General features: G+C 48.8%; 1 protein-coding gene across 2 annotated transcripts in view; it reads left to right on the top strand.

Annotated features, from left to right (window-relative positions):
• TNR (tenascin R) overlaps positions 1 to 27,029 on the top strand; it is a 324,699-nt gene that overhangs the window by 251,290 nt on the left and 46,380 nt on the right. Inside the window, exons 3-6 of one of the 2 annotated variants that reach the window (XM_014540911.1) lie at positions 13,269 to 13,832; positions 16,215 to 16,691; positions 22,845 to 23,108; positions 26,705 to 26,820. In XM_014540911.1, the coding sequence (XP_014396397.1) occupies positions 13,331 to 13,832; positions 16,215 to 16,691; positions 22,845 to 23,108; positions 26,705 to 26,820 (1,359 nt within the window). In that variant the 5' untranslated portion in view covers positions 13,269 to 13,330. The remainder of the gene's footprint in view (positions 1 to 13,268; positions 13,833 to 16,214; positions 16,692 to 22,844; positions 23,109 to 26,704; positions 26,821 to 27,029) is intronic. The other variant, XM_005867690.2, reaches the window with a different exon arrangement.

Here is a 27,029-nt window from a genome sequence, read left to right as displayed (position 1 = left end):
GCCCTGTGTCAAATGTGCTCAGTCCCAGGGCAGCAGGAAAACACAGGAACTGCCCCCTTGTTGGGACCTGCCCAGCCCCCTCCCCTGGCTGGCCAGGCCTGGCACCAACCTCTCCTGTGTGACCCTGCGGCCTGGCCTGTGACGTGGACTCAGGTCGGCCTGAGACCTGCCCTCAGGCCTGCCTGAGAGTGGGCTGGGCCACTGGGCGGTGCTTCCCCAAAGATAGCAAACCCAAGGAATTTGTGGGTTTAAAGTGTCTATTCCAAATAGTGTGTACTTTCAACTATGTAAATGACACAGGAAAAACCCCACCACAATCACTAGTGACTTTTGCTGGGCCAGGGTATTAGAAATATAACCTTTCTGTATGTCCTAGTTAGCGTATAATGAATATTGTTTTTCTAAGCAGAAAACAAAACAAAAAATACAGACATACTGGTTTAGCTTTAGGCCGTTGGTGTGGATATTCTAACTCCGGAAGCACGTACACCTCTGTACTCCGGGGACACATGGGGTTGGCATCCTGGTTCCGCTGATGTGTCTCCTCTCCTTTAGTTCTGAGCCTAGTGGCTTGAATCCAGCTCTGTAACTCAGTTGACTCTGGCTGCACCCTGCATACAACACAGTATCCACCTAAGTCTTGCCCAGCTTCATGCTCTAGCCCAGCTCAGAACAGCCCCAGCCTGGCCTTGGGCCCTGAAGCTGGCCTCCTCCGCCTCACATCCAGCTGCTACAGGTGAATAGCTTTGACCCCCTGGTGCCCCTCTGGATTCTCAGAGTCTAGTTTTAAGGAGCAAACACAGCCCAAAACAAACAAAAAATAATTTACATTGTAATCAGCCCACTCTGGAAAGCAGACTGTTCCCTGAGCATTATTGATCCTCCGCATGAAATGATGGCCCCTCTCTAAACTGTGGGTCAAGAAGACACACCACAGATGCTGCCACGGAACTGCACCCATCGCTACCTGAGCATCCTCAGTCCTGCTGAATGCAACTTAGTGCCCAGCGGTGGCTCTAATCCAGCTTTGCTGCTCTAAATATCAGGCTGAGGGAAGGTGGAGAAGGAAGGGTTCCCATAACAGACCTCTGACCTGTGCAGAGATGGAGACCATGTGCTGCTTTACTCCTCATGTTAACCAGCCAATACCTTCCCATCGAGTACATGCTGCTTCATAATTTATACAGTATTTCCACAGAGACTTGCTTCTCACAATCAATAATTCCCATCTCCCAGATAAGCACACTGAGAGAACAGTCACCTGACTTGTTCCAGCTCATAGAACCAGGAAATGAAAGTAACAGGAAACTCAAGGCAGGTGCCCGACCCCACCAACATTTCCCTGAGGTGGCCCCTGGAGGGGACCATCTGTGACCCTCACACAGCCAACGACCTCTATCAAGCCCAAGGGCAAAGAAGGCCACAGAGCATCCTTCATTTCGGAGAAGAATCAAGTAAATCCATGAGAGGCTGACAGGGTCCGAGTAAACAGAAACCAGCTTTTCAGTGAAGATGGCAGGTGAAGACAATTGGGGGATGTGAACGGTCTGCAGGTACCAAGGTCAATAATAAGAAACAGTGTGACAGCAGCAGTAATCAAAGGAAAAGTGAGGGGGAACTTAGAGTCCTGACACTCTCAGTGAGGGAGCCTGGAAGGGGCAGGCAGGACATTCATTCCCTGGCAACACTGTGCTGATGGCCAGCAGGTCAGCGTGTCCCAGTCCCCTCATGGGGTCATTGCACACACACCCAGCAGCCGTCCTCCTGGGCAGCTACAGAGAGGAACATTGCAGAAATGTTGGAAGCAGGAAAAACCAATGTGTGTGACTATGCAGACCACCTGAGTAGGTAAGGCAGGCTGGGATCTCAGCACATGCATCCATACATGTGTGCATGTATGTAGAGAGAACCGATTAGACTTCAGGACCTGTGCTCTATGATGGACCACAGACCTGCCCTCCAGGGACCTTCCACTGGAGGGGGCACCTCTGTAGATAATGTCTCTGTTAAGTGTAGTAACAAGTTCTACTTGAGCTCAGAGAGGGAGCTGAGTGTCACAAATTCCTTCTCCAATGAAGCTTCACATCCCTTGGCATTCAAAAAAGACTTTGGGGCCAGGCTGCTGAAGTCTGAATCCTGGCCCTTCCTCTGTGATTTTAGACAAGTCACTTAACCTCTCTGTGGCGTAATTTCCCTGTCTGTAAAATGGGAGGATCATAGCAGCTTATTTGGTTGCTGTGAGGATTAAATAAGTTAATGTGTAAAGCCTTTAGCAGAGTGCTGGTGTGTGCCTAGAATGCGTGTGTGTGGGTCCTGGCCTGCCTGGTGCAATACTGCTTGCGCATTGCGGTGGCCAGACAGCACACGCCCTAGGCTGGGTGGCTCTATCTGACCGGCTTCGCTGAGAGTGGTGGGATTTCCCTTCCTAATTAAACGCAGCTGGTTTGGACAAACCCGCCACCATCCCACCTCTTCAGTCTTCTAGGGAAAGCCCAGAGATCGTGTTATTTTGGAGAAAGGCGATACCTAGTCGTTGTTGATTTAATACTGTGGACCCTGCTTGCAGATCAAACATTTGAATCATTCTGGGCACATTCATGGGTCTAGACCCGTGGTCGGCAAACTCATTAGTCAACAGAGCCAAATATCAATAGTACAACGATTGAAATTTCTTTTGAGAGCCAAATTTTTTAAACTTAAACTATATAGGTAGGTACATTGTTATTAACTTAGTTAGGGTACTCCTAAGGCTTAGGAAGAGCCACACTCAAGGGGCTAAAGAGCCGCATGTGGCTTGCGAGCCGCAGTTTGCCGACCACTGGTCTAGACTAATGAAGGTGGAATATTCCACCACCGTAGAAGAACATGCTGCCTACCTCATAATTGCCTTCCAAAGCAGCCCCTGAGGGAGAAGGCATGACAACTTCTCAGAGACGTTCCTCTCCTTGGGCTTCCCAAGAATCCGCTGGTGTCTTCTCAGCCAAGGGCTGCTTTTACAATGAGTTCCCTGCTTGATAACAAACTAGGATCAAAGGGTTACGTTTTCCTCTCCCAAACTCCAAAGAAAGGATTCCATTTTGAGTGGCTGCTAGAGAAAGCTGATAGTCTCAGGGTGTCTTCCTCCAACCCTCCAGTAGGAGGGTTGTTGAGTAATTCCATGGAGAAAAGCAGAAAGTCTCCTCTGCCCTGTCCAGCTTAGGCTCCTCCACCTACTTCTTCCCCCTCGGCTGCCACACCCCACCCCCTCCAGCCCTGCAGCTCAGAGTCAGGGTGGTGAGCCCCCTCTGCCCCACTCTTAAGAGCACCTGTAAGTGACTACGAGTGAAAAAAGTAGAAGGCTGAAACTTTATGGCTTGGTATTTGCAAGAATGAGCCTCAGTTTACTCATCTATAGAGTGGGGTAACAAACCCGCCTTCCATACTTTACAAAATCTGGAGAAGGCTCAACCAAGGCCGTGTTCAGAAAAGCACCCCGAAAACTGTAATAAGTCTGCAAATGTCAAGAGTCTGTCACTCCGCCTCATTTTAGTGCTTTTCAAAAGGGGAAAGGTAGAAAGATCAATGCGGGAGAAAAACTGCTGAATCCTCTCATGGCCATGAATCTTCCTCCCGGCTCCGTGTGAAGTCGTGCTGAACCATGTCCACCGTTAGGTTAGTTGAAGGCTGCTGTTAAAATGAAAATGTCACTGTTATTTATGGTTTAAGGCCCACCTGTTTCCAAATAGGTTTTCAGAAGGTGTTAATTTATTGCCAATACTGTATCTTGTGTTACTTTGGCATTTGACTGCTGAGGGAATGAGGGACAGGGGACAGGGGAGATTTAAGCAGACTTGGGGACAGGAGAAAGGCCTGGGGAAACGGCCCTTCCCAGGAAGCTAGTTCCCTAACTAACTACAGGGACCAGCCCTGGACAGTCACAGCCAATCAGTGAGCACACTGGACCCAGCCCAGCAGAGCTCTTATCATCCCCACACCCAGAGGAGGTGAGGGGAGTGGCAGAGAGGATACTGGGACCCGGAGAGTCAGAGAAGGTCACCTTGAGGGAAGCATTGTTGTTCCACTGGGGACACAGCCAGCGCCCAGGCTCCCGGGAGGAAGCCAGGACTCAGTGGCCTGCAGAAGGAGCTATAGCTCCCCTGCTGGGCTCCACATGGCTAAGTGGGAAGCTCCAGGGTAAGAGAGCCTCTGGGGCTAGAGATCCGGGAGGAGAAGGGTCTGGGGGCAGAAGGAAGAACTCCAGGAGTGTGTGTGCAGAGAGGCGAGGCTGGGGAGGAAGGAGATTACACTGGGGGAGAACTTCCATCAGAGACCAGGCACCGCGTACAGGGATTTCAGGTATAAACCCTAGCCCACCGAGGCATTCTGCATCCTCCTGTGGGCGGATTCGTACCCCCTAGGAACCATACCGGGACTTTGGGGACCCTCATAGCACGCTCGGCTTCCCAAAGCCTCAGGAACGGCTACACTGAGAGCCTGTATTCTTAATTTATCAGAAAGGCAGCTGCTTGTAGCTAGATAGTCAGTTCTTGTCTTTATTCAGATTGAAAACATTTAAAGGTCCAATATTTTACAATACATCTTCTGGATGCAGCAGTTAATAAAACCACATTTGAATTTCACTGGAGCCCCCTTTAAACAATAATGAACAAAGATGATACTGTATAACTTAATGGAGAGCAAAATGCATTTTGTCAAGACAGAGAGAGGGAAGGAATTTAAGGAATTATGTGCCCTGGAAAAATCACTCTCTAAAGTCATGAGGAAGATGAATCTGGGCCTTAGCAACTGCATCACTGCAAAATAAGATAAATGACAAGCAAAACAAATGTTTACGTTTCTCAGATTAGAATTCATCTTTGGGTCAGTTGCAACCACAAATGCTGAAGGGTTTTTCTTAATCATGTCATACTCTGCTTACAAAACACTGGTGGCGCAACACGCCCACGGGATCCAGAGCCTGTTTCTGGAGATGCCAGTCAAGGCTCTCAGACATCTTAGCACCTTCCATCTCTGAACACACAGACACACACTCCCTGCCTGCACCAGGCCACCACCCAGGAGCTGGGCCCTTCCTTGGGCATGATTTTCCACTTTGCTCCTCACTCACTTCTGCTGCCTTTTCCCTCCTCGTCCTTTCACAGTCTTCCTGATTCTCCAAGACCCAAGGCAAAGGCCATCTTTCCCATTGAGCTTTCTCTAAAGAGTCTTCTGGTAGAAATGCTTCCATCTGCTGGGCTCCCAGACTTTCCCCACGCCTCTGATAGGGCAGTCGGCTATTAATTCTAGTTACGCGATTACCTTCCTCCAGGTGACACCGGGAGCCACCTGAGAGTTCTCCATGAGATCTAGCCCAGTCTCTGGCATGCAATCAGTATGGAACTGGATTTAATTAAGCAAGTTGTGCTCTATACCCCAGTGCTCTCAGAGGTTCCTCAGATTTCAGTTATAAAATAATTATGGTGTTTCAGGCGCTAGAAAATATAATTCACCCGTGTGTAGTCTTTGGGCCAGGGCAGTGCTATTTTATGCTCTAAAAGTCATAATTCACACAATGAAGTCGATGACTCCCTTAGAGCTCCTTTAGAGCCGAGAGTTCATAAGCTGTCACCTCCAACATACAACCATCCAAAGAAATTAATGGATAGCCAATACGAAAGCAATTATTCCTTTCCTGCTGGAAGGATCAACTCCAATAGAGTTATGTCATATAATTGAAAACAGCATGAATTTGATATTTGAATCTGTCATTAGGTATTTTTAGAGCAGATGAATTATCTGGTGTTCTGAATGTGGGTGAGTATAATTTTTACAAGTGACTAGTCCTAAGATTTGTTTGTTCCTAAAGGGTTTCAATGCCCTAGAAACCCAGCAATTTCTACATTTACAAGCATAATTAATTAGATGTTCTGAGCCCACCTTTATATACAGGATGGCCCCAAGTTGTCCTCCAGGCCCCCACTGGTCCACGGACATCAAGCCCTAGGAGCACTGCTAATACATGAGCATCTCCCTTGCCTCACGGGCACACACCCGGCATGCGTTATTTTCATAATCTAGTTTTCATTGATGTTAAGCCTTTGCGAAGACGGAAGATGGTCCCTTCAGAGGCAGAACTTCCTCGCACTTGTCCTTGGGGTTCCAGCTAACTCTGCTCATGCTGTGCCCTTTGCCTGCTCTCCCCACCTGCACCCCACGACTCCATCCACCTTTCCAACACCACCCCTCCATCTGGCCTGGGTCCCTCCCTCTTCAGGAGCCTCTATGGTCACTTCTCAACCCTCATCTCTGTTCACAGCTACGAGTGCCTCTTAAACTTAAATTGGGTGATCTTCGGTTTAATAATAAAAATGGACTGCTTTGCTTTCTCAAACTTCGCTTCTATGTGCAGGAGTCTAGTCTTCTCAACCAGATGATAAGGCCCAGGAGGGCAGAGACCACATTTTATATTCTGAACTAATTTCTCCATCTGTTCTAAGGAGTATCTCGGGCAGGAGATAAGAGCCATTGATCCAGGCTATAGTCTGATTGGCCATCTTTCATCCCAGGGAATTTTCTTTGCCGTTTTATTAAATGTAAAGAAGAGAAAGATGAAGAGTAATATGATGACGCTTCAAGAATAAATGAACAGCAAATGGGGATGTGCTGTTCCTCCAGCTCAGGAAACACAGACAAAGAAAACCAGACATCAGTGACGGCAAAAGTCAGACTCTTGGAAGAATTCTTGACCAAAATGGTGGAGACTAATTAGGATTTCATTATTTATATCCTACCTACTTCCAAAGGATAGAAACCGCTGCTGAAGGGAGGCTGTGGCGCCCGCAACAGAACTGAGTCTGGAAATATGACTCAGGAGTCAGCATGGCTTTAACTTACTATGTGCAACTGGGCAGATCACTCCCATGCATTGAGCCTCATCTGTAAAATGGGAATAATCCATTGGTGGTTCTCAGCATTCTATGGTATATATTTTTAAATTATATATATTCAAATGCTCTACATATGTTAAGAATTCTCGGGGGGTGGGGGGTCTATAAAAAGTGGATAAATTCTCACCTAAATGGGATCTCTGTTGACCAGAAATCCTGGGGCAACCTGGAAGGCAGACCATCAGCCTCCGCTGCCCAACAGGAAATGGTTCCCCCAGTGGGCAAAGCTGCCAGCCTCGCCAGTTGTATTGCAAAGTGGGAATCCAAACCTGGCTGACCTCATGCTCACTCCCAGGCATGACACAGTGTCCCTCCCTTGGTGGTATTCCCTGGGTCAAGGAGGAATTGTCCTGAGATATCAGGACGATTAGAGTTCTCACAGAGCACACACGACGGAGCCATTGGAGGAGCCCAGAGCCGGATCCCCCCCGAGCCCAGCCCTGTGGTTTCTCTAATCCACTCCGCAAAGCCACAGACATCCTGGGCTGAGCACTTGAATGCGCCCCACCGGTTCTGCACCGAAGGCCCTCCCTGCAGATCCGATGGGGCGCATCAGGGGGCGGCCGTCCTCCCACGCCACCGCAGGCCGCTGACAGCTCCAGGCCAGCCGTGCAGTCCAGTCTGCAGGGAGTTTTCTGCCCTCGGGTTCTTTTCAGAAACCTGACAGGCCCAATAAAGGCCCGGTGCTGATGGAGAGAGCGGCCCGCGTCCTCCCAGCAGCCCGCTGCCTCCGCTGACACAATGGGGCCGCAGTAATCCCATTACACCCTCGTCTTTCATAATTACTCTCTTTCTCCAAGTGACAGAGCATCCCAACGGCAGGGAAGGGAACTATTTTTAAACTATTTTTACCTAAAAAAAAAAAAAGACTCGTTTTTTCACAGATATAGTTCTGTTCTATAAATCACACTAGGGACAGAGTGGGTACTAAGGTTGGCAGAAGCAAGCCCCCCCCCCCCCCCGCCCAAGAGCTCGCCTTGCCCAACCTGCCCAATAACCTACACACGCTTTTTTTCTCCTCCTTTTTGTTTCTGAGGTCCCTCTGCCAGCCCCTCCCTGACTCTAGTCTAGGAGCAAAAAAAAGAAAGAAAAAAATTACAAAGGCATAGCTTCCCGTGAGTGACTTGTGGCCTGCTTCTTCCCCCCTCCCCACCCCACCCCACACCTACCTTCTTGAGACCAGCTCTCCTTGCCCTTCTCCTCCGGTCTGGGAAAATACGTCTGCAGGATGTATTTCTAGAGCAGTAGCACCTCAATGAGAGGACATGAAGCCGGGGGAGGGCAGTGGAGGGGAAAAGCAAAATAAAGCCACTGAGGAGCCACGCTAGCTGGGGCAGGAGCTTCAGCCGGGCTGGGGTGACCTCCCAGAGGGGACGGCACCTTCAGAAACCGGGCACCACCCCAGCCCCCAGGACCATCCTGCCATCTGCCTGCCTCTTACAAATTCCTCAAAGACACCCCAGTGCCGCCACGGTAGTTATATTGATAAGGAAGCTGGAGCGCTGGAAATGAATCAATGGCACCACCAGGATTTCTCGAATATCAATCTATCGAATTACTGCACCTCCCTTGCACTCGCGTTTGTGGGGTCAATAGCTATCGGTCTCGCTCACCACGGTTAGTGTATCATTGAAGCCCGCGTATATTATCTGTCCCTCAGGGTTATATTCTCTCACTCTACCTACAGAACTCTCGGCTGCTCCTCTCGCCAGCCCGGCGCTCTCCCATTTCCCCGCTCCAACTTTCCTGTTTTTCCTTCCTTTCCCCTCCTCCCACCATCTCTGACTGGCCCATCTTGTTTCTAGGCCTGGAGTCTTCCTAGCTGTGGTCAGGTGATGCATCTGAGAGACAGGAAGACAGTGAGAGGAGAGAAGGCGGCTCTACTGGTCCCTTCCAGCCTCCCAAGTGGTCTTTGGTGACAGATTTGCATTTAGCTTAGAGATGCAGACACCCCCTCACACCAAAGCCAGATCATGGGTCTCAGAGCAGGTGGGGCCCCTCTAAAGGAGACTGTGTAGCAAATGCAGCACTAGGGTAAGCCATGGGATTAGACCAGGCCCTCGGCAGGGGACGTTGTGAAGACCTGCCCACAGCATTGCTGAAAAGTGCCACAGAAAGGCCTACAGAGCAGTGAGCATCCTTAGCCACACAAGGAACAGGAGGTGGAGGCAGGGGAGGAAGCCAGGGACACAAGAAAGAAAAGTCACTTCGAAACAATTACTAAGTGACATGAGCTCGGCAGAACCAAGGGCACGTTTATCATGGGCATTAATAAGCATTGGTTTCATTCCACCTTCAGCAGGCGTCAGAAGTAGTGAGGAAAATGAGGCCCCTCATCCCATTCATCCCACCTGCTCTGTCTGTGCAGAAAAGCAACCTAAACGAAATGTGGAGACACAAGAGAGAGGCAGAGAGTCTGTGGTGTGATTAACAATGGCTGTTGATGGCCTGGTGGGAACACACCAGAGGGAGCTCAGAAAAGTGAATGAAGCGGAGGTTGCTGGTGCCAGCCCCAGTTTTCTGTAACTGCTGGCTCGGTGGGGAAGGGCACGTTTAAAGAACGTCTCCCAACTCCTCGAGGATCAAGGTTTGCTGGTGTAGAATTGCTTTTGATTCCCAGGACACAGGAGGCCGGGCACCATCAGACCAGCCTTCCCGCCAGGAGGTGGGAGACAGGATTGGCAGAGAAAGCATTAAGCTAAAAGTCATCACTGTCAGGAAGTCCTAAGTCTAATCCCAAGAAAGGAGAGTGTTGATTTGTGAGCGTGTTGATTTGTAAGTCTTTTCATAAGAATGGCATGTGGCCACTAATTAAGGCGGCGGAGAAACAGCAGTGAAGAGCACAGGCTACACGCAGCTACACCAGCCTCGGTCTTAGCTCCTCTGCTTCAGTAGCTGCCAGTCTTGGTCAAATACCTTGTTTTTTCCTCATCTCAAACAATGGAAATTAAAAGAGGAGCTACCATCATAGTGACATCACCACGGAGCCCTGCTGGTTGTTTACAGCCAGTCTGATTGGTTGATGCCTCTTCCGATTGGGTGTTGCCGGAGCCACACCAGTTACTCTCTTGACTCCTGAATATCACTCCTCTCTCTCTTATAAGTTGGTTGTGAGGCATGAATGAAATTATAAGGGAAATGCTTAGCTCAGTGTCTGGTGAAAATGCCCAATGGCATTCGTTATGGATTGAATCATATCCCACAAAGGAGATATGCCGACAGTCTAACCCCCGGCACCTCAGAAAGTAACCTTATTTGGAAATAGGGTCATGCAGATGTGATTAGTTACGATGAGGTCATACTGAGTGATGGGTCCCTAATCTAGTATGACTGGTATCCTTGAAAGAAGATGGCCATGTGATGACACAGAGACACAGGGAAGGGCCATGTGGAAATGAAGGCACAGGTGGGAGTGATGCATCTCTAAGCCCAGGAGGGCCTAGAGCAGCGGTTCTCAACCTGTGGGTCGCGACCCCTTTGGGGGTCGAACGACCCTTTCACAGGGGTCACCTAAGACCATCGGAAAACACATATAGAATTACATATTGTTTTTGTGATTAATCACTATGCTTTAATTATGTTCAATTTGTAACAATGAAATTGGGGGTCACCACAACATGAACTGTATTAAAGGGTCGCGGCATTAGGAAGGTGAGAACCACTGGCCTAGAGGGTCTCGCCCATCACCAGAAGCCAGGAGACAGGCATGGGACAGACCTTCCCTCAGAGCCCTCAGCAGGAACTAACCCTGATGACATCTCGGCTTTGAACTTCTAGTGCCCAGAACCATCCCTATGTGAGAAAGCTGTGTAGTTTTAAGCTACCCAGTTTGTGGTAATTTGTTATGGCGGCCCTTGAACACAGTATTACACTGGGCACACTCCTCAAATGCATGAACTCGAAAAGTATCCAGGAGAAGACCTTAATATTCTTGTTAGTCCAGTCTCTCATGTGGTGCTTGAAAGGCCATCTTCAGCATTCTCAGGTAGTAGTCTAGCTGCTTGTGCTTGGATACCTCCAATGACCGGAACTCACTGCCTATCATGACAATCCAGTAGCTCTGACGATTAGAAAAACTGTTCTTTATATGGAGCCAAAAATATGTTTTCCTATAGATTCCCCTTATTTGGTGGAAACTACCTTCCTTGAACCTTTTGTCATAGAAATGTCAAATCCCTTAGCATTTAACATCCCTTCAAATACTTGCATTCATTGAACAAGCCATGTTAGTTGCTATGTTATGTTATCTTACGTTCTAGCACATATCAGTGGTTATCACATGCAATTTCTTTTGTGTATAATGAACCCTATCTTCTCAATCTAAAGAGTAATCTATTAAAATCCAGTTCGATATTACATATCTCCTGCTATCTTCTCAATCTAAAGAGTAATCTATTAAAATCCATATCTCCTAGTAGACTAGGTTATGCTGTGGGAAACACCAAAAACAAAACCTGTGCTTCAGAAACCAGAGGATTACTTCTCTCTCACGCACTGCCACCTACTGTGGCGCAGCAGGGGCTCTCGGTGTGTTGTAGTAGCTCCGGGACCCAGACAGAGAAAGCAGCCAGCATCTGGAACACTCCCCTGTGGCAGGGATAAAGCTCCGGAGCGTCACCCATCGGCAATAATGCCCCGGCCCAGAGGTGACACTCCTCACTTCCCCTCAGAACTCATTGGCCAGTGCTAGTGGCATGGCCTCACCCAACCAGCAGGAGGCCCAAAAATATAGGCCTAGACAATATAGTCCTTCCGTGTGTCTGGAAGCCAGGCCCAGGAACACTGGGCCCACGGCACTGGTGGTCACCCATACCCTGAGTGGATTTCCTGCTGTTCCACCCTCCTGCTTGTTGGTCAAGGTCATGAGCACATTACACTGTCATTATCCTACTTGTGTTTCCATCTCCTCCGTGAGACTGAGAGCTGCTCAAGGGCTGGGATTAGGTCATAATAAACATTTGGTGTGCGGAGGTATTTGTGACCAGTGACCATGCATCCACAGTGAGAGCCAAGGTCCTGACAGTGGTGGCCAGGCCGTATCTGATCCGGATAGGGCAAGAACCAGACAGTTATTCTGCCTGTCCACAAACCACAGCTATGCATTTCACTGAATGCCAGGTACTAGCTAAGTATTATACGGGTACTAACTCGATCATCACTACAATTCCATAAGGAGGGTCCTCTTATGATCCCCACCTTACAGATGGGGAAACTGAGGCATGAAGAGCTACATGATCTACCACTCACAGGTAGAAAGCAAAGCAAAGGAGTGGGGTATGCACCCAGGCAGTCTGACTCCAGAGCCAGCTCTTAACCTTTGATCTCCAATCTCGACATCTCTGGGCAGAATTTCCTCCATCCTAAGATGGGAATAACCCTAATGCTCCGACATAGGGATGTTCTGAGGGCCAAGTAGGTCAGGTGTGAGGTGCACAGTCCACATTCAGTACATGTTCCGTTTGCTGCCTCATCCTTGGACTCACAGTTACTCTCCCTTCATCAGCCCTTAGACCTTAATCTTCTTAGTAGCTTTAAAGCCACCTTTAGAACCCAACTTTGTTGGGCCACTTTTCTCCTCTATGTGGGGAATAAAAAAGCAATATAATTTCCCTAAACCTGATTTGCATGACAGTAAATATATTGTTCTTTGTGGTTCTTTGTGACTGGGTAACCAGCAGAGGAGCTAATTTATTAGTTTAGCAATTTAAGCAGGACCTCGGAAGAAAGGAGCCCCGATCACGCAGCGCTGGGACTGTGCTAATGAGAAGATTAGAGGCGTGTGCAGCCCGCACGGTCCCAGATAATCACTCGTGTACCCAAGGATTATTAACAGCCACAATTACCGGGAACTATATTATCTGCCTGGCTGGTTATTCTCAAGTCGACTTGTATTGAAGAGATGAGCTTGGAAGAGTTAATAAGTTATTTTGAAGAGGCTGGTGGGTGTCCTTCATAATAACTATCTGTGGAAATGCGAGGGTGCGCCTGAGGCTCCACGGTGCCTTCATCCTAATTCTCACCCAGGAGTGGAAAGAAGCACTGAATTTTCTTTGGAGAAAGAGACTCTCCACAGAGCCCGGGCCCCCGCCTCGCAGGCCCTCTTTGCTGGAACCACTTGCCAGCATGGGGGCCGGTCTCCTGTGTTGCAGATAATCTTTGGGAGCAGTGTCCATTTCAGGGGACAAAGCTCTGGGCTTTTATGACCCTGGTAGTTCCCGTCCCTTCCCAGACTCCCTCCCCTTGAAAGTCTTCGGCCGCCTGTCCTTGGGCTTTGCAGGACTCTGCACAGCATGGCACCCGGCGCAGGTCTCAGAGGTAACTTCAGTCCTGTTTCTCTTGCAGATTCCGACAACTCCATGCTGTGAGCTGCGGGCTGGTCTTGAACCCAGAGCTCTGCACGGAGGATGGGGGCCGACGGGGAAACTGTGGTCCTGAAGAACATGCTCCTTGGCGTCAACCTGATTCTTCTGGGCTCGATGCTCAAGCCCACAGAGTGTCAGCTAGAGGTCCCCACGGAGAGGGGCCAGAGACCGGCGGTGGAGGAGGAGGGAGGCATTGCCAGCTACAACACATCCGACAAAGAGCCGCCCGTGGTCTTCAACCATGTGTACAACATCAACGTGCCCCTGGACAGCCTCTGCTCCTCGGGGCTGGAGGCCTCGGCCGAGCAGGAGGTGAGTGCGGAAGACGAGGCACCGGCCGAGTATCTGGGCCAGACCTCCGACCCGGAGAGCCAGGTCACCGTCACCCACAGGATCAACCTCCCCAAAAAGGCCTGCCCATGCGCCACCAGCTCGGCCCAGGTGCTGCGGGAGCTGCTGAGCCGCATCGAGATGCTGGAGAGGGAGGTGTCGGTGCTTCGGGACCAGTGCGGCAGCAGCTGCTGCCAAGAAAGTGCAGCCACAGGTAGGGCTGGGCCCCTGCAGGGGCTTCGGGTGGGAAGAGGAGGGGAATCGGCCCCTCTTCACGTGCAAGGAAACGAGCCCCAGTCTGTAGCTCTGTGATAAAGCATCTCTGAGATCTGCACACAGTCCTCCCGGAGGACTGGCACCCGCATCCTCCACACCCACACGCTCGCCTAGTCCGTGTGAAAGACATTACTTGCTTCTGGGGGGATGAGTCAGGGAATGGCACATCCGTTCAGCACAGCAGTGAGCAGGGAGTTTGATGTCTGTCTTCATTCATCTTGGGTTTTTACAGGCTGTTGAATTGATATCTCTCCGTGTTAACCTGAGGGACTAGAGAATGCAGGCGCATGTTCACTCAGTCGCAGCCTTTCTCCCATCTGAGTAAATGATAGTCATCAAGGTCTCCCAGGACCCATCCCCGTCTTCTCCAGCAAGATGGAAGTTCTGGCCCCTGCCCCCTCCACCGGCACGCACATGTGCACACACCTGCTCACACACACACACACATGCACACACACGCACATTGCTTATTCTGCACCCCTTCCAAAGGCTGAATGTCCGGGAGAGGTAACTCCAGCCTCACTCACCCGCTGAAAGTAACACTTAGGAGTTACTGTCTGTGCCTCTCTGATAGGTCATTAGGTTTTCAGAGTCTGACTCCCTGAGTTCAAATCTGGACTCTGCTATTTACTAGTTTAATCCTTAAGCAAGTCCCATGACTTGTGCCTTTTGTTCCCTGTTGACAAATGGGGATAGAGCAGAACGGCAAGGAGCATTAAGATACAAGCATCCACTCAGGTGAAAGCCTGGCTCCTCGTGAGCCCACAGGAGCATGAGCTATTGCCCGCTGACCTGCCTGAGCAGCAGCTGTTTGCTGCCTTGTGTGCACATCTCCTCTCACCCAAAGGCCCCGTAGAGTCCTGCCATCCTGCCATTCATCCTTTGGTGAGAGCAGGAATCTGTCTCACTAGCTTGGGTTCCAGCTTTCACATCTCGTATCTCCAGGCTCTGGCAGGGATGAAGGCAGTAGTGGCCCGTATGGCCCACGTGTCTTGAGGCACACGGACATGAGTGTGGGCAGTCTTGAGGTGCCATGGTTTTCTCACCTCCTCCTCTCCCCAACCAAAACCGTAAATAAAACAGTCTGAAGAAGAGAAGAAAGTCCAGTTGCCCCGTCTCCCATCCCTCAGTGAGAACTGTCAGGTCAGTTATCCATGGAGCCAGAACACGGGGAAATCATAGGTGTCCATGAACATGGGCTCTTTGCTGCCCGGGAAGCTGGGCGGCTTTCTGAGTGGCTCAGAAAGCCACCTCCCACCAGGCTCCCTGGCAGAAGTGGGGAAATCTACAAGCGAGCCTGTGTTCAGCAATGTCAGTGTGCTATCCGTTCAGGCCGTGAGGGTGACTGAAGTGACAGGATTAAACAGGATATAACTTACTGCACTTCAGATCCCCAAGGCCAAGTGCAGAGAAGGATGTCACGCCGGTGCTGGGCTTGTGTTTGTTTAATAAGTTTGTGTGATTCATGTTAGCCAGATAAATTAGCCACTGTGCTTCTAGCGTGGTAAGGGCTAGGACAGAGATGCGCACAGAATCCTAAAAGGATCATAGCAAACAGTGACTGCAGGAGACTGAGGTTGAGGGAGGCCTTTGAACTGACCTTGGAGCCAAGGGCTGATGCATGAGCAGAGTGAGTGTGAGGGCAGGAAGCAGAGGGAGTAGGGCAAGTCCGTGGCACATACGACCTTGCCCTGCATAGCAAGCCCAGTGCTCAGCCTAATGCCCTGGGAACCCCTTCAGTCCCCAGAGCACCTGGGCATCTTTGTCAGGGGCTGTCCTTGGGCTGTGGGACCCTCCTTGGCTTGCCCAGAGAGAGAATGGAGGAGCCTGAGCCTTTACACCCCCAGGGACAGCCCTTAACCCATGATGAGGGGTAACCTGCACTGTGACCCGAGCATCCTGCAAGACTAACCCCCAGTTACCTTCCCTGGACTTGGCCCACAATGTACCTGGCTGGGGCTCCTTCCCTCCCCAAACTTCCCCTTTCCCCAACCAGATTTTTGGGGACCACTTTCTAATAAGTCACTTTCACTTGAATCTTCATCTAAGGCCTCTTCCTCAGGAATGGAAGCTGAGACACCTCAAAACTGAGCTCCTGATGTACAGGGACCAGATCTCACTCATCCTTATCCCAGCGCCATGCTAGGCACAGACAACCCACTGGGGAATATATTTATGAAATTGATTATATGGGTTGAAATGAACTCTCAGTGACATACATTGATCAGAGAGGGAGAAGAGGTCTCTGCCCACCCCGCCCCAGGCACCATTTTCAGGGGGTGCCACTGCCCCCCTTTGACCTTCTCCTTGACCTTTCCAGGACAACTGGACTACCTCCCTCACTGCAGTGGCCACGGCAACTTTAGCCTCGAGTCCTGCGGCTGCATCTGCAATGAAGGCTGGTTTGGCAAGAACTGCTCAGAGCCCTCCTGCCCCCTGGGCTGCTCCAGCCGGGGCGTGTGCGTGGATGGCCAGTGCATTTGTGACAGCGAATACAGCGGTGAGGACTGCTCCGAACTCCGGTGCCGCACCGACTGCAGCTCCCGGGGGCTCTGTGTGGACGGGGAGTGTGTCTGTGAGGAGCCCTACACTGGCGAGGACTGCAGCGAGCTGAGGTGCCCCGGGGACTGCTCCGGGAAGGGGAGCTGTGCCAACGGGACCTGTGTGTGCCAGGAGGGCTATGTGGGCGAGGACTGTGGCCAGCAGCACTGTCTGAACGCCTGCAGCGGGCGAGGACACTGCCAGGAGGGACTCTGCTTCTGCGAAGAGGGCTACCAGGGCCCCGACTGCTCGGCAGGTAGGAAGGGGCGCTCCTGGGCATTGGCATGGGTGGCCCAGCAGACTCACTGGAGAGGGGAAGAGAGATGGGAAGGAAGGTGGATTTTAGGCAAAATGATTCCCCATTGGGTTGTGCTCGCTTGCTTTCCAAGGGAGCTGGTTTCTTCGTCAATCACAGTGGATGGGGCAGACTTAAGGGGGGGAAGGGGAAACCTGAAAAGGTCAGGTTCATGCTGAAAGTTGGATCTTACGCTCAGACTGAACAAAGGCAACAGCAACAGCGACAGCTTCCCACTGTCCTTGAGTGGAGGGAAGGGGAGAGACGGGCCAGGGGACCACCTTGGGCAAGGCCGCTCTGACTCAGAGGGCGTCCAGAATATCCCCCTTGCTCGCCGCCATGTCCCAGGACAAGTCTCAACCACCACTTGAGATGGGGGTTAGCCTGTGATTTTGGAGCCTATATTACTCAGTGTCAGTTTATGAAATGGTCTAGGGTCCACATGGAAAAAGAAGTGTTTGTAGGTAAGGAATGAAATGCAAACAGGAATAAAGCAGCCAAGGCATCAAGCAGCAGCTCACGTTCTGACAATCAGTGCAGAATGTTAGAAGGCCATGACTCACGCTGTTCCAGATGACATGCAGCAAATTGGAACCAAGCCCATCTGGGGTCTACAGCACGGACACCGTACAGAGGTGTCCTAAAACCAGGAAGGAAATCCTGCGGTGGGAAGAGTACCAGCAACTCACTGGAGATGACTTTTTTGCCTAAAATCAGATTATTTTTATCATCTCACTATTATTGCTCATCTGCTGACTAAATGTGTGTGTCTAAATAGCACAGATTAAGGGATTGACCTTGATCCGTTTCATCTGCACTTCAATTTGTAACCGTGGGCTGGAGTGCCCATGAGGGGGATTTAAAATGCAATTTAAAAAAATAACAAACAAACATTTTTAACCCTCCTGATGGGGTGATTCTGGGAATTTTCCGATCAGCCCTCTGATGTCAGTTTATGGGAGGAATGCTGGAAGCCTTTACTTCTTCAGCATCCTCAGTGACTCCCCCGAGAGAGCAGGCCAGCCACACCAGGCTCCTGCACTGTGACTTCAACTTAAATTCTATCAAAGTTCATTGGCAATAACAACAACAACAACAACAACAACAAAACCCCGTGACTTCAACTTAAATTCTATCAAAGTTCATTGGCAATAACAACAACAACAAAACCCCACGAGTGAGCAAATAATAATGTACTGCTTAGGAAAAAATATTTTCATGTTCCTTCACTTTTTTCCATATTCAATAATTTCATTTAGCCACCTGGTTTATTTTCTGAATTGAAATATCTTTTTAAAAGTATACTTAGTTCTACCAACTGTTATGAAAGAAAATTTAAGCAGAAGTGAAGCCTCACTGTTTCTAGATCTGAAATCACTAGGTGGTTGCTGGGGAAGGGAGGCTGACACGTGGTCCCGATTCCCACCCACAGGGTGAGGCTCCCTGGGCCCCATCTGAGGATGCGAAAGATCAGCTGGGGCCACTGCTCCGTATGGCTACCCTCTAGTCCACGTGCTTCTGAATGGAATGGCTCTGTGTTGGACTGTACATACCTGTCATGTTCTACAGGGACAGGTCCCCTTGAAGACATAATCTTAAATTTGATCCAGGGTCCAAACCGAACTGGAGCCCTCCTGGCCATTCAGGGAAGGCACCACAGCTGTTAGTATAGCTCCTGCTCAACTGGGTGGAGTCCAAACCCTGAGCCCATGTGACCTCCAACACATCCTCTCTGGCTGTTGGAGGATCATTTCTGAAGGCCCAGATAAATTACTTCACAGGTTCCCAAAGCATGTGAGGAGGGACAGTTACATCATCTCCATCTGTTTCTATAGCAACCCGAGCCATCGCTCGCTGTAGGAGGGACTGCTCTCGATGCCTTTTAAACCAAACGTCCAGGTCTCTGCCAGAGACCATGAAGGGCATTGTCTAAAGTGCTGCTTTGCTGGCTCATGCGGGAGAGGGGGTAGTTATCCTCTGTTGGTCATCTCTGGCCAGGCGCACACACTACAGTGTCACTGCCACCTTCACCCACAGGCACGAGGAGGTGAAAACATGGAGAACCACAAAACCAACGTCCTCGCAGGCCACTCTTCCCACTCTGCCAGGGTGCAGAAAGCCTGCCTGCCTGCTGTGGGTTTCATTCTGAGGCCCTGAGCTGCTAGAGGCTGAATGCAATTGAGAGTTGGCGAGGACACCGTACTGGACTCCCAGCCTTGGTCTTTGCTCGTAGTGGGCCATGAGGCGAAATCACAACCATCCTGCCTGTTCTCTGGCCATGTGAAGATATGGCACAGTAAATTCATGAATAGGAGCACTTAAAACAGGCCTCAGAAAGAAGCTGCTCTGGGCTCCTCATTCCCCAGATTTAAAAAGCAGCAGTTCAGAGAGACAGAGATTCTTGCAGGGCCAGACAGCTAATGGATGGCAGGGCAAGAATGAGAACCCTGGTCACCGACCACCTTCTAGCACTCTTTAATCCTCTCCGGAATGCCGAGTAGAGAGGAATTGAAAGATAAAAATGTGAAAAGCCACATACACAAAGAAATAGTCTCTTGATATTAAAGCCAAGCTCTGTCAAATGATAAAAAGAAATCAGATGTTGGAACCAACTGTTCACACCTCCCCCAGTGCAGCAGGTTAATGCGAGAGCTGGCCAATGCGTCAACAGGATGAAAGAACCAGCAGAGCAGGGTCCCCGGACTTCCTCCGTCAGACCCATGGGGATTCATCAACGTCAGCCTCTGCCTCTGCTTGCACCCCAGCCAGCCCTGCCTTTGGCACCTGAAATTTCAGACCCATGGGGATTCATCAACGTCAGCCTCTGCCTTTGCTTCTGCCTGCACCCCAGCCAGCCCTGCCTTTGGCACCTGAAATCACTCGTTCGTTGGAGCAAAACACTTCACACAACTAATCTAGGTGCAACATTGATGCAAATCTACAAGGGAAACAGCATGGCATCTTTGCAGATATGCAACTCCATGCCTCAAACCAGTTTTTTTCCATTTTTTTGTTGTTGTTAATCCTCACCCAGGGATTTTTCCCACTGATATTTAGAGAGAGAGTAGAAGGGAGGGGGAGAGACAGAAAAACATCGATGTGATAGAGACACACAGAATGGAACCCTGGGCCCTTCAGTCCACGGGTTGACGCTCTATCTACTGAGCCAAACCAGCTAGGGCCCAATTTATTCCCTTTTAATCACCCTCTCTTCCCAAGGTTTCAAGGTTGGAACCCCAGAAAGTAAGACACTGCTTTGCACCCTAAATTCACAGCATCAAGGCACATGGCTCCTTTATAGTTTGCTTTAAGTTCAGTCCCATTTCATTTCATAGGAATTACTGACCCCCAGTGCACACAGCTCCTGCCAGTTTCAAGGCAAGTGGGGACCATCTCATCAGGAGAAGCAGTGCCTACCACCAGCCTCGTGTCCCACGATAAAACCTTGCCAGGTGAAGTTATCAAGATAAAAAATCCTTCCGCACCTCATTTTTACTTTAAAATCCCCAAATGCTCGTCTGGGATCATCCTCTGTTGGCATCCTCTGTAGCTTTCTTTTCGGGAAGAAGGAACCAAAAAGGAATACTGACTTGTCCCAAATGCCCCAAGAGCTGCTGGTGACGGGAAATTTGGAAGGGCCATTCCTGTCACTGTGGCAGGGGACGTCCCGCAGAGGAAGCCTGGAATCGGTGTGACTCACGGGCCGCAGGCACTCGAGACCCATTTTTAAAAGAAGTTGCTACGATAAGCAGCCTGGAATTCACCCGCTAAAGGACAGTCTGAATTATTCTCCAACCTGGTTTTCCGTTGGAGGGCTGTGTATACATGAAAGAAGACATCCGACACCACCGTGACCCGGTCTACAAACTGGCAGGGAAAGAACACTCAGTGTAGACGATCTGGATTTGAGAATCAGTTCTTCTGTAACCCACCTCCTGGGCTTTTGGCAAGTCCCTTAACCCGGGCCTTGGTTTCTCCATCTATAAGGCTGGGATCGTTATAGCTACACGATCTGCTTCACTTGGGCTGCTATGGACAGATTTTTAAAAATTCTAATTAGAATGTGTGTCTGAACATGTTTTATAGAGTCAGAAAGGTTTCCTTAAACCAGCGGTCGCCAACCTTTCGGACCTCACGGACCACCAGTTGGCAAGCGCTGTGATAGACTGTGAAATGCTATGCCGCCTCAAAGGGGTGTTGTTTACTGGGTGAGAGCTTAGACCCATTCTGCCTGGTTCAAACCATAGCTTCTGTGTCTGCTGACAGTTTCGTTTCTCATCTCTAAAATAGGGGTAATAATGATACATGTCCCACAGTATTGGTGAGAGGATTTAGCATCGTTCCTGATGCATAATAAATGCTTACTATAGTCATGCAAACTACTCAGAGGTTCTATAGATCAATTCTTTTATTCCCCCTTGGTCCAGGCGTTATTCTGTAGGCACTATACACAATGTTTTTAGTGCAGTTTAAACTTCAGTAATGTCAGAATTAGAAATGATATGAGCTTATTATCAATTATCATTTGAAAGTCTATTTAAATTTCATTTACATTTAGTTTTATACATTTAAAGAATAAATTTTTAATGTTTTGTTTTGGTCAACATTTGCCATCTTCAGTCGGAGGAAGCTCTGTTGCTTAGACTGTTTCACACAATGAACAGTTTGGGGCAAAAGCAATCAAAGCAGATACTCAACATTGCAAATATGTGGTCCTAATGTCCATCCTAAGAGTCTGGGCGCCTCTTGTCGGCCACTACCAAGAATTTGAGGGTGCACATGTGAGCACAACGGGGGGCGGCGGGGGGAGGTGGAACAGCCACGTTCCACACACAAATTCTGTGTACAGTAGCCGGCTTAGTCCTACATTCTTATACGGTAAAAAAGAAAAAATGAGAATTCTTGGAGGAGAAATTCAAAACCAATGGCAACTTTTAAACTAACCAAAGCTTCCATTACATATAAACTTAAATGTTAATTATGACTATTTAAATATTGGCCCGATCTTTGATTTCATCTATGAGCACCAACTGCAGGCACACTAGAATTAGCCTCCTAATTGGTCTTAAAGGTTCAATTATTTAATACCACATTCCTGGTGAATCTCTATTTCTTAAGAGAACCATACATGAAAGGCTATTTCTAGGAGGTTTAATCTTTGGCGATTCTTTGATTAGCATTTGAACAAGAGAGAAAAGCAAAGCCCTCAAGAATACTTCTTTATCATTATCCCCAAGATCAAGGCTAATAAAAATTAGCTTAAGTTACATTTCTTTCAAAACTTAAAGTATCTTTTTAGCAGAGAAAATGATACAATAAAGCATTATTGTATGTCTTTAACTGTCCATGGTATCCAGGACTTACTGTTTGGGCTTCTTATTGTCTACAAAATAACCAGGAATAAGCCTTTATTTCCACTTGCAAAATCAAATATTGTCTTCTAGGGTAATTTGGTGACAACTTATTAAACTATCAAAAATTTTGGCCACTGGTATGCTGTTAAGTATCTAATAACTGAAGAAAAAAATGGAAGTTCTTGCTTTATAGCATTTGCCAATTTCCATGGTGTAAATACTCCCTCTGTGGCCAATTTCAAACTACCAACATGACATCACTACACATGGAGTTGGCAATAGCTGTGCAGTAGAATACAATTATATAGCATTGCCACCAGAAACACAACACATGTGCATTACCTCAAGGGCATAGAAAATAGTAAAATGTAGCAAAATAATTTGAAACTGATGAATTTTGAGTATTTATTACCGTTGTTTGTAATATAATTTACTTAATTCTGAGTTTATATTTAATCATTCACAATGGCTCTATTTAACAACTGTCTTGCAAAATTCGGGAGAATTTGGCCATCAACTTTCAGGAGTCAATAGGAGCTGATTCCAGCACACCACTGACTCAGGGCCCCATGGAGGTGGGAAAACTAAGCACAGAAAGTTAAGAACCTGCCCACAAAGAGCATTAGAAATCACCCAGCCATTGAGCTGAGCAGAACATTGAAAAAGGGCACCTGGGGTGAGATGTGAGGGAGAAAGGTGAGTTGAGGATGGAGAAGGCAGTCCTCTGAGCTCATGCTATCTGTGTATTGCCTCCTGGTAGCTGCCCCTCCAGAGGACTTGCGAGTGGCTGGTATCAGCGACAGGTCCATTGAGCTGGAATGGGACGGGCCGATGGCAGTGACGGAATATGTGATCTCTTACCAGCCGACGGCCCTGGGGGGCCTCCAGCTCCAGCAGCGGGTGCCTGGAGATTGGCGTGGTGTCACCATCACAGAGCTGGAGCCAGGTCTCACCTACAACATCAGCGTCTATGCTGTCATTAGCAACATCCTCAGCCTTCCCATCACTGCCAAGGTGGCCACCCGTACGTACCATTTCCCCGTCCTGCTTCATTTTTCTTTTCTCCTCCATGAGATCATGGGCATTCATGATAGTACGCAGTGTCTTTTCTTAATTCTTCAGGGATGCCTGCAATAGTCATTGTGCTTGAGGGGTCAGTCTTCCGACATGACCCCCTTGGGAAGGGTATGCCGATAGAAAGGCACTTCGATGAAGAAGGTTTCCAAACTCAGGCAGCTTCCATCAATTACAGAACCAAAGGACAAAAAGTACTTTATTGAGCTCTTTCTTGTTCTAAGCTAGATCTGAATAGAGGTCAAGGGAAGTTATGAGAATTCTACAGACTTTGATTCTAGTTAGAGATTAAAACCAGGAGATCTGAAATGGGACGTATGATAAGCGTGCGCTAAAGGTGTGTTACAGATGGTAAGTGTATAGTAGAGTGGGAAAATATCTTATTTAAGATCACAACTGACAACACCCACTTCTCATAGAGAGGTGGCATAATTTCCTGGTGGTCTTTTGTTTAACAAAATATCTTGATAGTCCATTTTGATTATAAAAGTTGAGGTTCTAGAACAGGGGTGGGGAACGTCCAGCCCAAGGACTGTATAAGGCCTGCAAAATCATTTGGGGTGAGTTAATTAAACATTTGACTAAATGCAGCAGGCTAATTTTTAAGTTGATAATTTTGTATGGCCTGCAAATGATGTAATAAATACCCAAATGGCCCTTGGCAAAAAAAAGTTCCCCACCCCTACTCTAGAACATAGTTTAGAAAATTTCAATGGGGAGAAAAGAGTGAGAGAGAGCAAGTAAACTGCTCCCGTTAAGAAATGGGCATTTTCCTTTTTCATTTATAACAAGGGAAAACTCCTATAGGTGTGTCTCTATATTTTGTATGTTTATTTAAGCACAAATTTTAGAAGACTGCATACCAACTATTAACATTGACTATATTAAGGAGGAGACTGGGAAGGAGTTAGGAAGTCACTGTTATTTTTTTCTCTTTATACACCTCTGACTTCTTAAATCATTTCCAATGCCACCTCCTGACTCTCAGACACAAGCTCAGTTCTGACACTACCTGGAGTTAGTGTCAGATCCCACAGGTTTAGGCTCAGTCTCAGGGGGATGGCCCCCACTTCAGGTCCCAGCTTGTCACCAGTACTTCTGACCCCCTGGCTATAAACTCAGGGGTCCCCACAGCCTCTCCTTAGATTTGATAATTAATGATGACAACTCACAGAACTCAGGAAAGTGCTTTACTTACCAACTTATTATAAAGGACACAACTCAGGAGCAGCCAGATGAAGAGATGTGTAAGGCAAGGTATGTAGGGGATGGGCGTGGAGCTTCCATGCCCCCTCGGGTACTCAGCCTCCCAGTACCTCCATGTGTGTACCCCCTGGAAGCTCTCTGAGCCCCCCGTGTTTGGGGTTTCTTATGGAGAGTTGATTATGGAGGCACAATTGATTAAGGCATGGAGGTTGGGAGTGGGGCTGAAGGTTCCAACCCTCCCATCATGCCTTGGTTTCTCCAGAGACGGGCTATCTGGGGACCCAGCTGCCAATTATCTCATAATCACACAAAAGATCTTATTAGTCCAGAGATTCCAAGTGTTTTAGGAGCAGTGTGCTAGGAACCAGCGACAAAGACCAAATATTTATTTTTAATTTTTATTGTGGAAACTGTTACATATGTCCCCTTTCCCCCCCATTGACCTCTTCCATCCTGCCCCCGCCCCCAACCCTAGGCCCTCACCACCCCATTGTCTGTGTCCATGGGTTATGCATATATGCATGCAAGTTTGTTGGTTTCTCTTCCCACATCCACCCTGCCCTGCACCCACCCTTCCCTGCCTGTCCTCTGAGGTTCGACAGTCTCTTCTATGCTTCTATGTCTCTCGGTCTATTTTTGTTCATGATGTCACAGAGATTTTAGCAGTAGCACAGAACCAGAACAAGGGGTGACCACGAACCATAAGCTCTTGGGTCATAAATGAAACTTATCACCAAATATGAACTAAGAGATCGGGGCCCATTTTATGTTCATTTCAAATGACAAGATGGTACTTGGTAACCAATACTATGAAAGTTCAGAAAATGGGGAGGTCAAAGGAGAAAGAGTTGGCTTGGAGGCTTCCTGGAGTTCTCAGGATTTGGACTGAGCTTTGAAGGATGCCAGGATAGAGACAGGCAGAGGGGACAGGATTTAAGAAATCCTCTTGTCCCTTGCTTTTCAGTTGATAAATATCCTATTATCATACTGGACTCTTCTTGTGAGTGATGACTGTTAATGTGCCTATAATTAGCTCTGTTTCTCTGTTTATATCTGACCTTTTCCCCCCCAATTCCTCTGGTGCCTGAGAACTAGTCTTAAATATCCTCAGTGATGGTGCAGAGGCAGGTCCCCATCTGTGCTGTCCCCACCTTGCTCTGGGATGAGTCACCACAGCGAGCGCCTGGCCCAAGTCCCACGCACTTGCCTCTGGTCCTCGTGCGCATGCAGTGATGAGCTTTCCACCTCCTGTGGCGTTTCTTATGCCAAGTCAGGGCATCCCCTCAGGCAAGCTCCCAGGTGACAAGGACAAAATCATGTCGAGGCACCTGACATGCCTTCAAGTGGGCTCAGAATCAGCCCTGCCTTTTAACCAAGAGACATGAGGGAGCTTCCGCCCAGGAAGGAGGAGAATATCCCGGGAGGGGCAAAGCTGAAAGGGAAGCAGGCTCCCCGCAGAACTGAGAAAAGGCACGCGGGCATATTCCAGGGCTGGTGATGGGAACTGCACCAGGGCGAGCATGCTGCCACCTCACTGACCTGTCCACGTGTGTGTCCATGTGTGTGTGCATGTGTGCATAGGAAAAGGAGAGAAAGAGAAGAAGAAAATAACGAGGTAAGGGAGGCCACAGTGATGAGGCAGAGAAGAGAGAAATGACAAAGGAACCACTGGAGAAAAGGAGGAGATAGTCAAATAAGAACAAAAACCCCAGAATCTGCTCTTCTCCCTTGTGTGTGACTTTGCTTTGATTGTGGACATGAAATGGACAGTTCAGGCCTTCCTACACTTGGTTATTTGAGCTAACAAAATATTCTTCCTGCCCATAAGAGGGTCAGGAAAAGCATCCTTGTCTTCATTCTGCAGTGGGTATGGTCCACACCTCTAGTCACCGCACTGTGCCTCCCTCTTCCTGGGTGAAATGGGACCACTCAGCTGTTCTATTGCCTCTCTGGAATCCTTAAAGCCGCCAAAGATAGCGTTCGGGTTCTCCAAAAAGGGCATTATGTTTAACGCCAAGATTTACCATGTTAGTAAGGGAAGGAAAGTGTGACTTTTGTACTTCAATAACATATTATGACTAGAAAGCATAAACAAGTATTTATTAGATTGGGTTTGTTACGTTTTCATGTATTCCACCAAGACTTGGCACCAGCCCACCCCTGCACCTGGGACCCACCGTGTGTGTGTGTGTGTGTGTGGGGGAGAGAGAGAGAGAGAGAGAGAGAGAGAGAGAGAGAGAAGATTGGCATGGGAGGAGAACACCCAGCCAGAGCCCCCGGAGATGCTCTCTGTCCCTGCCCAGGACCCTATGACATGGTCCCCACATTGCTGTGTTCCAGATCTCTCCACTCCTCAAGGGCTGCAGTTCAAGACCATCACAGAGACCACCGTGGAGGTGCAGTGGGAGCCCTTCTCCTTCTCCTTCGACGGGTGGGAGATCAGCTTTATTCCAAAGGTAACCCCACCTGTCAGCCCGCTGCATGGCCTTCTGTAGAGTGTCCACACCCTCCACGTGGGATCTGGGACAGCAAGGAAGGCACTGGCCCATAGCTCTCTACACCACTGAGGACACAAAGGGATGTTCTGTGGGTGTCTGGGCTGTACGTGTGGTGAGGGACCCTGAGCCCAGCATGCTGGCTAGAGGTGACAGAGGATGGATGTGGG

The sequence above is a fragment of the Myotis brandtii genome, unplaced genomic scaffold, assembly GCF_000412655.1.
Source record: "Myotis brandtii unplaced genomic scaffold, ASM41265v1 scaffold250, whole genome shotgun sequence".
NCBI lineage: Eukaryota > Metazoa > Chordata > Mammalia > Chiroptera > Vespertilionidae > Myotis > Myotis brandtii.
Note: the sequence above shows the minus strand (reverse complement) of the source record. Positions and strands in the feature narration are given on the sequence as shown.